This window comes from Procambarus clarkii, chromosome 85 (genome assembly GCF_040958095.1).
Source record: "Procambarus clarkii isolate CNS0578487 chromosome 85, FALCON_Pclarkii_2.0, whole genome shotgun sequence".
NCBI lineage: Eukaryota > Metazoa > Arthropoda > Malacostraca > Decapoda > Cambaridae > Procambarus > Procambarus clarkii.
The window spans coordinates 23,472,727-23,486,680 of NC_091234.1; the positions used below are offsets into that span (position 1 = coordinate 23,472,727).

The following is a 13,954-nucleotide window of genomic DNA, read 5'->3' on the forward strand; positions in this document are numbered from 1 at the left end:
TTACACTCAACAACCTAAAATGAAAGTGGGTAGGATAGAGCACTTACTCAACCAGGTCTCGGTGACCCTCTTGTGCTGCCTCTATTAGTGGCGTTAAGGCCCCAAGTTCTAAGTCTGCTCCAGCCTTGATAAGATGATCAGCAATATCCCTAAAGCCTTCACAACATGCTAATGTCAATGCAGTCTCTTGGCACTCTTCCGTTTGTGCATTAATGTCTGCACCTGAAAATGCAAGTGCCAATAAACTGAATCTATACACGATTCCTCTTTTCCCCTCCAGAAACAAATTTCAATGTAAATTTATGATATGCATGGAATACCTACATGTCAAGACATGCAATAAAAACAGATCAAAAGTTACCATGAGCCAACAACAATGTGACCATCTCCTCATGTCCTTCCCCTGCAGCCTCCATGAGAGGGGTGTATCCCTCATCATTTACCTCCTCGATATTTGCTCCTCTTTCTAAAAGTAGGAGTGCAAGGTCAGTGTGGCCACTACAAGCAGTCAGGGTCAGGGGTGACTCAAAGCTGCCGGCAGACATGTTCACCTAAAACAATACAAAAAACCAGCGTTGAATATAATGAAATGCCATTTTCTGGGCGAGACCTGGAGGCTCCCCGTAGCTTATCCAGGCTGATATGCTAATGTCAGACTTTGGCATCAGTCATGTATATGGAGTTCTATGGGCCTACCAGAGACCACGTGCCAGAACCTGGCCCTCTCAGAGAGGCAAGGGAAGCAATGGCCTATAGAAACTCCCGTGCGGTTGGAAGCATTCTGTGTCTGCCATTGACCGGGTCAGGCACCCAGAAAGCAAAGCGTCCCAAAACAAACCCCTATTTTGGTGAAAATTGCTACCACAAGCCGAACGGATGAATAGAACTCCCCTAAAAGAAACGAGCAAACCATCATGACGTCACACGTCGCCGTGCCGCTGTCTGCGCAGCTCCCCCCCTTCCCGGGAGGGGGAAGAGGGAGCCCCAGACCTACCGCGCTGGCTATCCACCATCAGTTCTGAGGCTGGATATCAAAAATGCGAAAAACCGCCGACCGGGAGGGAGGGAGGGATGCCGGGGAGCCTCCAGGTCTCACCCAGAAAATGGTGTTTCATTACATTCAACGCTGGTTTTCTGGGGGGAGTCCCTTCTGTATCCCAGAGCTAACTACCTTGAGGTGCTTTTTAACTACCCACAGAGGAAAAAAAAAGGGATGTACCCGGGAGGAGGTCGCCACACACTCCCCAACTCAAAGTCAAGACAACTGGCTGCAACCGCGAACCCAAGGCGACACAGGCCCTAATGGGCCTGGGAACGACACGAGACATCGAACAGCCAGGCCCCAGTACGACCGCCAAAAGCCCCGTGCCCGAATGTCAGCTTGGACATGCAGCCAAGACGGCAGCAAGAGCAGCAAACCCACAAACGCCAGGGTCACGGGGGAAGGAACACAGGCTGGCTAGCCGCAAGAACGCGGAGGACGACCAGGGAGACCTTCACCCGCTAACAGGGAAGAACGGAAATGGATCAACCCAAAGCGCGTCCAGGACACACAAGCCGTGGCGTGCAAACAACAGCAGAGGGCTGCAACCGAACACAAAACACGATGCACCCCCAGCCCGACCAACCAAGCACCAACAACCTAAGGACCCCTCCAGAAAGCAGCAGCCTCATCCCGTGCTAGAAAAGAGGGAGACAGCTGCAACCGAACAAACCAATCGCCACGACCGAAGGAGCAGAAAACCCTGCGCCGTGGAAGAGCAAGAAGCTCAGCGACCCAACCCTACGAGGCAAATGCCAACAGGAAAAGACCCTTCCAGAAACAAACCTGAACCAAAGGGGTCACAACCAATTGAAACGAAAAAGCACGCAGTCCAAAGACCACGACCGCTCAAGCAGTGCACGAGTAGACTGGAGGTAAAACAACGCACGAAACAGCTTACGAATGGCGCAGATGTACAACGCATGAGACAGCTTACGAACGGCGCAGATGTAACACCAAGACCGAAAGCAAGCCGAAGCGGCTCCGCCTGATACCCGCGGTGATACACCAGATGCGAAGTGATTTTGACACAGGTATCACCAGATGGTGATACCCGTGTCAAAACACCAGATGCGAAGAGCCGAGGAGAAGGCCGAACCAGTCATGTACAGGACCGATCCGACATGCTGAAAGAGGCGGAGCCGTGGGAAAACGCCCTGGGTTCGGACACCTATCAAGCAGCGTCTGAAAATAAAGCTGGGCCGGCCACAAAGGGACCATCTTGAGAGGTTATCTTGAGGTGATTTTGGGGCTTTAGTGTCCCCGCGGCCCAGTCCTCGACCAGGCCTCCACCCCCAGGAAGCAGCCCGTGACAGCTGACTAACACCCAGGTACCTATTTTACTGCTAGGTAACGGGGGCATAGGGTGAAAAACTCTGCCCATTGTTTCTCGCCGGCGCCCGGGATCGAACCTGGGACCACAGGATCACAAGTCCAGCGTGCTGTCCGCTCGGCCGACCGGCTCCCCAAAGACCATAAGGACTTGTGGGAATGGGCTCCAACCAAGCCAGAACCCGAAGCAACAGCTGGACCGGGAGAAGAGGAACAGGTACACCCCCTCCCCCTCGACCAGTCCCGCCGAAAGGTATCCACCGTGAACGCCTCACAAGTGGGTAAGGGCGCCACATAGAATGGCGACACCTAGACCACACCGACTCGAAGACGTTCATGGCCAGGAGTTCATACATCCGGCAGAGCCAACGAAACGAGTCGGCGATGACTGGCCCATCTGCGAACAGAGGAATGAACCGAGACAGCTGTCCGCCAGGATGCAGGACACACCCCAGACATGAACTTCATGGTTAGCCAAACCCTGAGAATCCAGCAAATGAGCCACTCTAAGGGACCAACCCCAAAGGTCAAACCCCAAGGGTCAACACTTGCAGCAGAGGAGCTCCAGCATATTTCAACAATCCTAAGTATTGTAGTACAGGTTGATGATAGTGAGTGGTGTCCCAGAGAACATAAAGGTATAGTGCTCTTGAAAAATAGGTGAGATAACAGGAATGTGCCAAGGGAAGTGAAATAGTGGATGAGAGAGTTACCCCTAGTGTTTCCAGTGCAGAGAACAACATTCAAGATGGCCACCAGCAAGAGGAAAAACAAAACAGAGCTTGATTTTGAGGGATTCAATGAAGAAGGCATTGATATTAGAAGTCTACATAACAAGTTGGTAAATTTAGATACTATAGTGAACTCTCATGTAGAAATAATTAGTAAATTGAAAGAAAGTAATGACCATTTAACACTTTCGCCCGGGCATGACGCAGCATTGCGTCATCCGTTTACTGTCGGTAATGCTGGGGATGACGCAGCATTGCGTCATCCACTTTAAATAATCGCCAAAAATCAGGTTTTTATCCGATTATTTTGGGACTGGTTTTAAAATGCGCGCCGATGTCTTCCCATTTTCTTTGTTGAGCCTCGTGGCCCTCAGGCGGCTTGGCACACGCCGTGGGCCCATTGTTTTCGCTCCACTGTTGTGACCAATGTCGCCTCCCCTTACATCTCAAACGTGTCAACATTTCGGCTATTTTCCGTGGTTATATTTCTTACTGCGGCTTTAGAAACTATCTACACTTACTCCACGATGGATAGTGATCATGAACAAGGCCCTTCCAGGAAGAAAATTGCGAAAGAAAGGCTTGAAAAGGCGGGAATTGGGAGTGTAGCTGGAAGGCGTCTGAGTACTCACTCGCGGCTAACGCATGGCCCGTCTTCAACTCGTAGGCGGTTGGAGCGTGACCAGGTTTTTTTTATTTTATATGCTAATGTTCCTCTAGAGAATTCTATTGCGAACCCATTGAGACCAAAATGAAAGACCTAGGACAAAAATTGAGGTGACCAGAGTGAAAATAGTGAAAACATTTTATCGCGTTTGCGCGCTCCTGGGTAACTCGTTCGCACTTTCTCCGTTTGCTGCGGGTAATTAGCCGAGCTTTTGGAGTTTATATGCATTTAGTGCTGTAGAGAATTCTATTGCGAACACAATGATACAAAATTTAATCTCGTAGCATGAGAATTAAGGTGACAAAGTTGAAGAGAGTATACACTTTTCAGAATTTACGCGCCCTCCAATGACACCCTGGGTCCCATATCACACAGTTGAGGGGTGGCGCGCGGGGTACGCCAAAGTGTTAAATAGCAAAGTTGTATGTCTTGAGGGTGTAGTGAAAGACTTGCACAAGGATAAGATTCAATTGGAAACAAATTGCAAAGCAAATAAGAAAATACTCTTAAAAATAGCTTTGGAAGAAGTTGAAGTAAATTTAAACATAAATGACTACAATAGGTCAGGTAAGGAATTTCAACAGGAGAAACAGCTTTTATCAGCACAGATGGAGGAAGTTACACAGGGAATAGAACAGTGCAAGAAAGATATGCAACTCACTTATGCGCAAGTGGCCAAGGAGAAGGAAAAAATAGAGATAAAACAAACATTAGGCTAGAAGTGAGGAAAGAATTGGCATCTAACCCAAAGTTGGTGCAAAACACAGTTGATCGGAGTAAGTCCCTGATCATTTTTGGCTGCAAAGAAAAGGAGATAACATCTAGGTCAGAAAGAGCTGTCGAAGAAGCTAAAGTAGTAGATAAAATTGTTGGCCTCGTAGCAGTTCTTACAACCATAGAGAATGTGTGCGACTACAGGAGAATAGGCAGGTACGTAAAAGGGAAAGATCGACCTTTGAGGATCACCCTAAACGGTGCCAAACAGATGGAAGAAGTACTATGGAATGCTAGAAAATTGCAAAGTGATGAGGATGGGAAAAAGTGGTCGTTAAGACGAGATCTTTCAAAAGAAGACAGAGAGAAGCTGAAACTGAACCTCGCCGAGGCAAAACGTTTAAATGAGAGCAGGAATGAAGAAGAAATCAATTCTTTTTTCTACAAAGTGTTAGGGGTAGGCAAACCAGTAAAGTGGTACATAAAGGCAAACCAACAAAATCAATAGAGAGAGGGGGAGTGAAGAATAAGGAGAGGAGGAACAAGTTCCTGAAGATTGCATACACCAACATAGATGGAGTGAGATCGAAGATACTGGAGTTAAGTGATGTAATACAGCTGCAGACACCAGACATTGTTGCACTCACGGAGACAAAACTTGAAGATTTTATTTTAAATGAGGTTATATTCTCAAGGGGCTACTCAATTTAGAGACGGGACAGAAAAATTAGGAAAGGCGGAGGCGTTGCTGTGCTGGTAAAAGAACACCTAAAGGTGAAGGAAATAATGACTGCCAATCCACAAGAAGTTGACATAATAGCACTAGAGATCTGCCATGAGGATGATAAACTAATGATGATAAATGCATATAGTCCACCGCCAAGCAGCACATGGTCAAAAGAGGAGCTAGATAGTAAACGAGAAGGTCTTATAACAATAATGAGAGAGATTATAGCGAGAGCGAATAACGATAGATCACTACTGTTGATAGTCAGCGACTTCAACTTGAAATCCATAGACTGGGAAGCATATGAAGCTAAAACAGAAGATTTTTGGACCTGTAGATTTGTAGACCTCATCCTGGAAACATTCTTGTATCAACATGTTAAACAAGCTACGAGGATGAGGGAAGGGGACGTTCCCTCCATGCTAGATTTGATATTTACCAGGAAGGAGGAAGAGATATTTGACATTCAGTACCTTCCTCCCTTGGGTAAAAGTGACCATGTCTTTTTGGGAATAAAGTATGCAATGCGTTATAAGCTGGAAGAAAATAAGGAGGTTGAAGCAGTTGAAAAACCAGACTTCAGGAGAGGACATTATGGTGACCTTAGAAATTTTTTTAGTGAGAATAATTGGACAGACTTGATGCTAGGCAAGGAAGTGAATGAGATGTATGTCAAGTTTTGTGAAATATATGATAAAGGCACAAAAAAATTTATACCAAAACAGATATGCAGAACTAGGAAACAGGATTGGTTCAATAGAAATTGCGAGAGGGCTACAGACCAAAAGACACAAAAATGGAATCAATACAGGAAGAGGCCGAACCCCCCAAACATACCAACGATACAAAGATGCGAGAAACAACTACACGGCAGTGAGGAGAGAGGCAGAAAGAAATTTTGAAAAAGGGATTGCGGACAAATGTAAAACAGAACCAGGTCTATTCTATAAATTCATAAACAACAAATTGCAGGTAAAGGATAATATTCAGAGGTTGAAAATGGGAAATAGATTCACGGAAGATGAAAAGGAAATGTGTGAAACACTAAACGAAAAGTTCCAAAGTGTGTTTGTACAAAATGAAATCTTTAGGGAACCAGATACAATAAGAATTCCAGAGAACAACATAGAGCACACAGAGGTGTCTAGAGACGAAGTGGAAAAAATGCTCAAGGAGCTAAGTAAGAACAAAGCAGTTGGTCCAGATGGAGTTTCACCATGGGTTCTGAGAGAATGTGCACCTGAGCTCAGCATTCCACTTCAACTGATTTTTCAGGCATCCCTGTGTACAGGAGCTGTAGCTGATGTGTGGAAAAAGGCTAACATAGTTCCAATCTACAAAAGTGGAAACAGGGAAGACCCCCCTTAGGGGGGCGTCAGATTCCAATTTGCCCTAAAAATGCAACAAATGGAAACTCATTCGATTTCAATCAAACTTTTTTGACAAGTTCTATATGAAAAGTGTTTCATGTGGTCCAAGTTTCAGCATCGTAGCATAAATAGGATGGGAGAAAAAAAATATTGAAGTAGTTGTGAAAATTATGCCAAAATGGTCAAAATCGATTATCAATCAAAAGTGTCAACTGAAATCATAGCTATGACTCTTTGCTATCACAATAGCATATATTAAACAAATATTATTATTAGTTTAATTGAAAAAAAATTAAGAAAAAAAAATTTTTTTTTTTTTTTTTTTTTTTTTTTCATTTTTTTTTCAGGCGATTTGCATCAAACTTACATACCTGACATTACGTAAACCTATCTGTAAGATGCCAATTTTGGAGAAAATTGGTTGATGTCAACCTCAGCCACAGACTTTAGAACCTTAGACTTTATTAATTTCTGTTTTTTTTTTTTCAATTGACACAAACGTTTACAAAACTGATTCATTTTATATTCAATTTACATGAAACTTACACAGTAAATGTGGAGGGCATGTCTCTACATTGGAGAGTTTTCATTTTTCTCTAAGTTCATTTATTGATTTTATAATAGCAATAAACATGCCATATTTGCAAAAAAAATTTGGTAACTTTGAACATTTGTATTAGGAAAACTAAAGATGTTTTCGAAATTCTATATGTCAAGGTCCTTTATTATATGCTAATGTGTCAGAAAAGTGTCACAGAATAATTATATCTGAAACGTGTGTTCTGAAGTGTGGACTTGAAAATGTGTAAAAAACGTTGGAGAAAAAAAAAAAAAAAAAATATCCCTTTCTATTTACGCTGCAGTACTGAAACTTGGGAGAACAAGTATAAATGGGTAGAACACCTGGAGGAAAACGATATAATATCAGACAGACAGTATGGTTTTCGATCTGGAAGATCCTGTGTAACGAACTTGCTCAGTTTTATGATCGAGCCACAGGGAAAGAGATGGTTGGGTTGACTGCATCTATCTGGACCTAAAAAAGGCTTTTGACAGAGTTCCACATAAGAGGTTGTTCTGGGAACTGGAACATACTGGAGGAGTGACAGGTAAGCTACTAACATGGATGAAAAATTTCCTAACTGACAAAAATGAGGGCCGTAATCAGAGGCAAGGTATCAGATTGGAGGAATGTCACGAGTGGAGTACCTCAGGGTTCAGTTCTTGCACCGGTAATGTTCATTGTCTACATAAACGATCTACCAGTGGGAATACAGAATTACATGAACATGTTTGCTGATGATGCTAAGATAATAGGGAAGATAAGAAACCTAGATGATTGTCATGCCCTTCAAGAAGACCTGGACAAAATAAGTATATGGAGCAACACTTGGCAAATGGAATTTAATGTGAATAAATGCCATGTTATGGAATGTGGAATTGGAGAACATAGACCCCACACAACCTATATATTATGTGAGAAATCTTTCAAGAATTCTGATAAAGAAAAGGATCTAGGGGTGGTTTTAGATAGAAAACTATCACCTGAGGACCACATAAAGAATATTGTGCAAGGAGCCTATGCGATGCTTTCTAACTTCAGAATTGCATTTAAATACATGGATGGCGATATACTAAAGAAATTGTTCATGACTTTTGTTAGGCCAAAGCTAGAATATGCAGTTGTTGTGTGGTGCCCATATCTTAAGAAGCACATCAACAAACTGGAAAAGGTGCAAAGACATGCTACGAAGTGGCTCCCAGAACTGAAGGGCAAGAGCTACGAGGAGAGGTTGGAAGCATTAAACATGCCAAAACTAGAAGACAGAAGAAAAAGAGGTGATATGATCACTACATACAAAATAGTAACAGGAATTGATAAAATCGACAGGGAAGATTTCCTGAGACCTGGCACTTCAAGAACAAGAGGTCATAGATTTAAACTAGCTAAACACAGATGCCGAAGAAATATAAGAAAATTCACCTTCGCAAATAGAGTGGTAGACGGTTGGAACAAGTTAAGTGAGAAGGTGGTGGAGGCCAAGACCGTCAGTAGTTTCAAAGCGTTATATGACAAAGAGTGCTGGGAAGACGGGACACCACGAGCGTAGCTCTCATCCTGTAACTACACTTAGGTAATTACACACATATATGAAAACAAAATTACAAGCCGCTGACCAGTGGGCAGAGAGCACCACGCTGGCCAGGCGAAGAAGGCACGAAACTGCATCAAACGGCCCACCTCGACAACAAAAACCCTCAAAGTCCCAGCACGACCATAACATGTGCCAGGACCCAAAAAGATCAGTCTGGAAGCCAGGAAAACCCCGGAACTCCAGAAGGCAGAACCGGGTCACACATGAGGAAACAAAGCCCCCTGAAGAGGAGCTTCTTCTTGGGCTCCCACAAAGGGGGCCCAAGAGGAAGAAACCTCTGGAACGAAACCAAAGAACCCAAAGGAACCCGGAATGGAACCAGGGGAACCCCAAACCACCACATTTGCAGGCAGAGATGCACCACAGAAAGGCAAAGCACAGTGTCACAATCCGGTTCCCTGTCCGGTAACTCAGGGTGGTGGCAGCGTCACTCGGTAACTCATACGATAGGCTGTGACTACGATTATCTCTATCTTTCTGTCTCACTCTCCCTCCCTTGCTCTCGTTCTCGCTCTGCCTCACTCTTCCTCTCTCGCTCGCTCTCTCTCTCTTCTGTTTACTGGTTTACGTCTTCATATGACGGCCCGAGTGTTAACATCTTACATGATCGATATAGCATCTGTTATTACCATAGAAAGAGCGGAGATTGCACGGTTAGCTCAGTGGTAGTAGCGGGGTGCGCGGTCGAGATAGACAAGGCGGGTTATTACAACAGCCCACAGACAGAACCCCCTGGGAAACGGTCAAAACAGACTGAAAACTGAGGGACAAGGCGTGGGAGCAAGCATAACAGACAGGGACACAGAGCCCAAACCCAAGGGTCAGACCCAAAACAGACAAAACGGAAAACCCGGTGTAAAATCAACACTCAAAGGTTCCCAGAGGAACAAGAAAAAGGCAGAAAACACCAGAAAAGCAAAGAAACGACAACAGGAGAATAAAACCCCTGAAAAAGGTGAAAAACTCACCAAAGACGCTGGCTCGCACACCCAGGCACATATAAACAAACCGCACTGCCACCCTGGTGGCCACGCCGGGAAGCCGGCAGAAGAAAATGGCCACCAGAACAGAGGGCTCTGACCGACGCTAAAGATACGAAAACACTCCAGCAAAAGTGGGAAGCAAGCAGACTGGATGGGCGAAAACTCTGCCCAGAAGCAGAAAACCTGGGCATGGGCAAACCGCCCCAGAACTGCTAGCAGGCATCCCCCACAGCCCTGGGAACCCCGCAACAGAGGCCCCGGGGCAGAGCCGTCCTCCAAGCCCTCTGCCCTTAAAGAAAAGGAAGAGTCCATGGGAAAGACAGCAAGAAAGGGCCTCTGGTAAGACCCATTAGCCTTGGCAGGAGGAACAGGCTCGAAAACCTACGTCCCCAACCCGAACGGGGCAACCCCCGAAAACTGCCAGAGTCTCAGCCCCAACTAAACCCCACCCCGACCCTGAAACCCGAAGACGGTCCAGAGCCGGAAACAGGTAGGGAAAGGGGCGAACAGCACCTAACCAAAATGGGGCGGCCCCAGGGCATCCGAGTGGGAAACCAACCTAGCGTGTTGCAGCAACCTAACCTAGCTTGCAACACGGATGGCGCCTGTACTCTTAACAGTAATAACATCAGGAGAGTACTGGAGAACAAGCAGAGAATATCTCTCGCAAGACTCCGGGTCAAGGTGCCAGTGACCCAACAGGCAATATGACGGAGATAAAAGTGGTGACTGTCACCCGGAGACAAGGGCACAGCAACCAACGGTCCCGTACAAGATAGGTTGGAACCCGGAAGACACATTTAACCCTTAAATGGCGCACGGCTATATACCATTTGACACCCACAGGCGCATGCAAAAAGAATCTTTTTTCTTCCTAACCTGTTTATTTGTGTTCACTGATCATGGGAAAAATAATAAAAAAAATTGTAAGTGGCATATATTGCCCGCTATAGTGCGGGGAAGTCGGGTAAAAAAACAGGCGCTGACTCAGCGTGCGTCCCAGGCGGTCTGTTGATCCCCAGCTGTCAGGCCAGAGTTGCCACAGAGATAATTACCTAATTATTTCAATGTCTGATTGATTTTTCGCAGATTTTTTGGCTGTAATATTATTCAATAGTGCGTAGTGTGATATATTTATATAATAAAATGAGTGAATCATCGCTGTACTCAAAAATATGGTGTGCATATTGTTGATTCAATTATGTTCATCAAACAGTGAACAAATACTTTGTCGGTTATTACACTATAAGCACAGGTTATATGCAAGTATCTGCATGTTATGTTCACCATAACGAACCACTAAGTTGCTATTATGAGTCAAAAAGTAACGAGGAGTGACCGCCGTGTACCAGCTAGCCACTCACGCCCTCCCTCAAGTCACCTGACTCACCCACATTCTCCTCCCACAATACTGCTTTTTGCTATATTCACTATATACAGACACTATATATAAGTGTCCACATTCGTGTTCACCATAACGAACCACTAAGTTGGTATGCTGAGTGGCAGTGGCAGGCAGTGACAGCCCACCACTGGCTGCCCCTCCCTCCCTCCCTCACCTGACTTGTCACCATACTGTTTTTGCCTTTATATACAGACGTTATATATAAGTATTTACATGTTTTGTTCACCATAACTGTACATCTAGGCAGCTTCACATGATGAGATGCGCAATTTACTGCAAGTCAGTCAAAGCATCATATGATGCGATGCGCAATTGAAGGGTTAATGGTCCACCGAGCCACGACAAGGGTTTCCAGGGCCTGTAGGCTGGCTGATACGGGAAGCCCAGGCAAGGTGTTGCTAACCGGTTAATAAACCCAAAAACAAGGGGGTAGAGGACAACTCTGAAAACCCCTGCGACGTGTACAATCACGGGGGCCTAGCAGAGGGCCACCAAACACTGCCAGTGGAACTATAGTCCACACTAGGCAGACCCCCACCAGGCAAATGAAAACCCCATAAAAGTACACCGTTTCCAGAGGCAACAGGAACCGATCGCCGCTTAGGTGGCAGGTCGCGCAACACCTTGACGCCCTAACCAGCACAATACCAGTCCCTACCCAGGGCCAAACAAGGGCCCCAAGCCCCACCTGGCCCCAAGGGCAAGGCAAATGCCGAGCAGCAAGAACCTCTACGGGAATGGTTCCCGAATGCCTCAGGAAAGATAACCCTGTCATGTAGGGGCAGTACTCACAGGGCACTTAGGGAAGGAAGCCCCTAAGCGCATGCAACCCCAGGCACTGATGAGGTACTCCTGGCCTACCGCACAACACACAGCAGTGAACGCCACGAAGGCAAACACCGCCTAGGAAACTGAGGCCAGAGAAGCGTCTATCCTGGTTGACTATTAGCTTACGAACTGATGCTAGGCAGCCGGCGCGGTAGGTCCGGGGCTCCCCCCTTCCCCTATCGGGGAAGGGAGGGCTGCGCAGACGAATCAGCGCGGCAGTAAAGTGTGATGTTTGCTCGTTTCCTTGGGATTGTAGGGAGTTTCTACCTCTCTGTTCAGTTTTTTGTTTTAGTTTTTTATCATGTGGGGTTTGTTTTGTTATGCCTACCTTTCTGGGTGCCTAACTCCGGTCAATGGCAGATAAGGAAAACCCCAACCACAAGGGGGTTTTCCAGGGCCATTGCTCCCTGAAACCTCTCTGAAGGGGCCAGGTTCTGGCGCTGGTTCCTGGTACGTCTGAACTCCTTAGCTAATGTCCCGGTCTAATATAACATACATTAGCCCATTAAGCTCCAGGGAGCCGTAGGGGCTCCTCACAGGAAAGTCAAGCTGATGCCAACAAGCAGCTACCTAAGAAGGGACAGAAGAATCGCCAAAATACCCCATACCGCCGCCAAGAAGAAGGTGGAACACCAACAACGAAGCCACCTGATCCCCAACTGAAGGCGAGACACTCGAGGCAAAACCTAACCGGTCCCGTCAGGTTTCATCCGAGCCTAGGAAGAGGCGGAGCCGCGGAAAGATCTCGGGCATGACCACCGAGGATGCAGAGCCGGAAACCCAAGCCAGCAAGGAAGGAGATGGAATGTCTGCCAAACAGAAAAACTCCCCAACGTGAGCCAGTTCGCCTAGGAGATCTGAAACTACAGGTCCGACGCAAGATTCCAGAGAAGGAACACCGCGAAACCCTGAAAATGCCAACAGGCAGGGCAAGCCAGGAAAACAAGAAGCCAAACCCGGCAACAGGAAAGCCAAAAGTCACAAACAAAACACACAACAGTGTGTAGAAGAGAATGAGAAAAAGACCAGAAGAACATCCCCAGCACCAAGTGGCCAGGGACAAGAGTGAAGCAAGAAGATGAGGAATGAAGAAGGCATGCAGCAAAATGGGAACGAAAGGGACAAGACCAACCCGTAGGCCTCGTAGGGGGGGCCTCGTAGCCTGGTGGATAGCGCGCAGGACTCGTAATTCTGTGGCACGGGTTCGATTCCCACACGAGGCAGAAACAAATGGGCAAAGTTTCTTTCACCCTGAATGCCCCTGTTACCTAGCAGTAAATAGGTACCTATATAGGTAAATAGGAACGAACCCTCGAGAACAAAAAAGCAAGCATAAGGCACGAAAGCACATAAGGCACGAAAGCGCATAAGGCACGAAAGCACATAAAGGCACAGTCGTACCCGAGACCAAAAGTCATGTAGAACGCCAAGAAGAGGGGAACATGACAGATATCCCTGTCCCAAGAAAAAGGGGGGAATAACAGAGGAGAGCACCCACCTACAGGACGGAACCAACCGACTCGAGGGACAAGGAACCGAGCCCAGGGAGGGGCCGACACCCAGAAAAACTCGTACGGCGAGGGAGAGGAAAAAATCCCCATCAGCATAACTGCAAGCCCCGCCGAGAAGGTAGAAAAAAACCCGCGGGGTCCAACGGGGCCCTAGGCCTCCCCAAGTTAGCTCCTCCCCAGCCCCGGGATGTAATGGAGGGTGGGGGAAATAGCTCTCTCTCTAGTCCATTATTCCACCCCCCCAGTTAACTAACGAGGCCGGGGAAAACAGCTCTCTTTAGTCCATTATCCCGCCCTCAGTTAGCTAACTATTCTAGAGCACCCCCCAGAGTTCCTACAGCAGCCTCTCTCGTTCAACACCTTGTAACCTAGGTATTCGATTACCTAGGTGCACTGACTACAAGGCGCCGTAACTTGATCAGCTACCCGAAACTCTAGAGAACTCTAGAACACATTTCACTGCCACAAACATATAAGAGAAACGAAAG

The 13,954-nt window shown here is 46.5% G+C and overlaps 1 protein-coding gene across 1 annotated transcript in view; it reads right to left on the reverse strand.

Moving 5' to 3' along the window:
* The window catches only part of LOC123746739 (ankyrin repeat domain-containing protein 17), a 298,429-nt gene that overhangs the window by 202,610 nt on the left and 81,865 nt on the right, over nt 1–13,954 (reverse strand). The window contains 2 exon segments of the mRNA XM_069316838.1: nt 48–222; nt 362–551. Coding sequence (XP_069172939.1) covers nt 48–222; nt 362–551 — 365 coding nt within the window.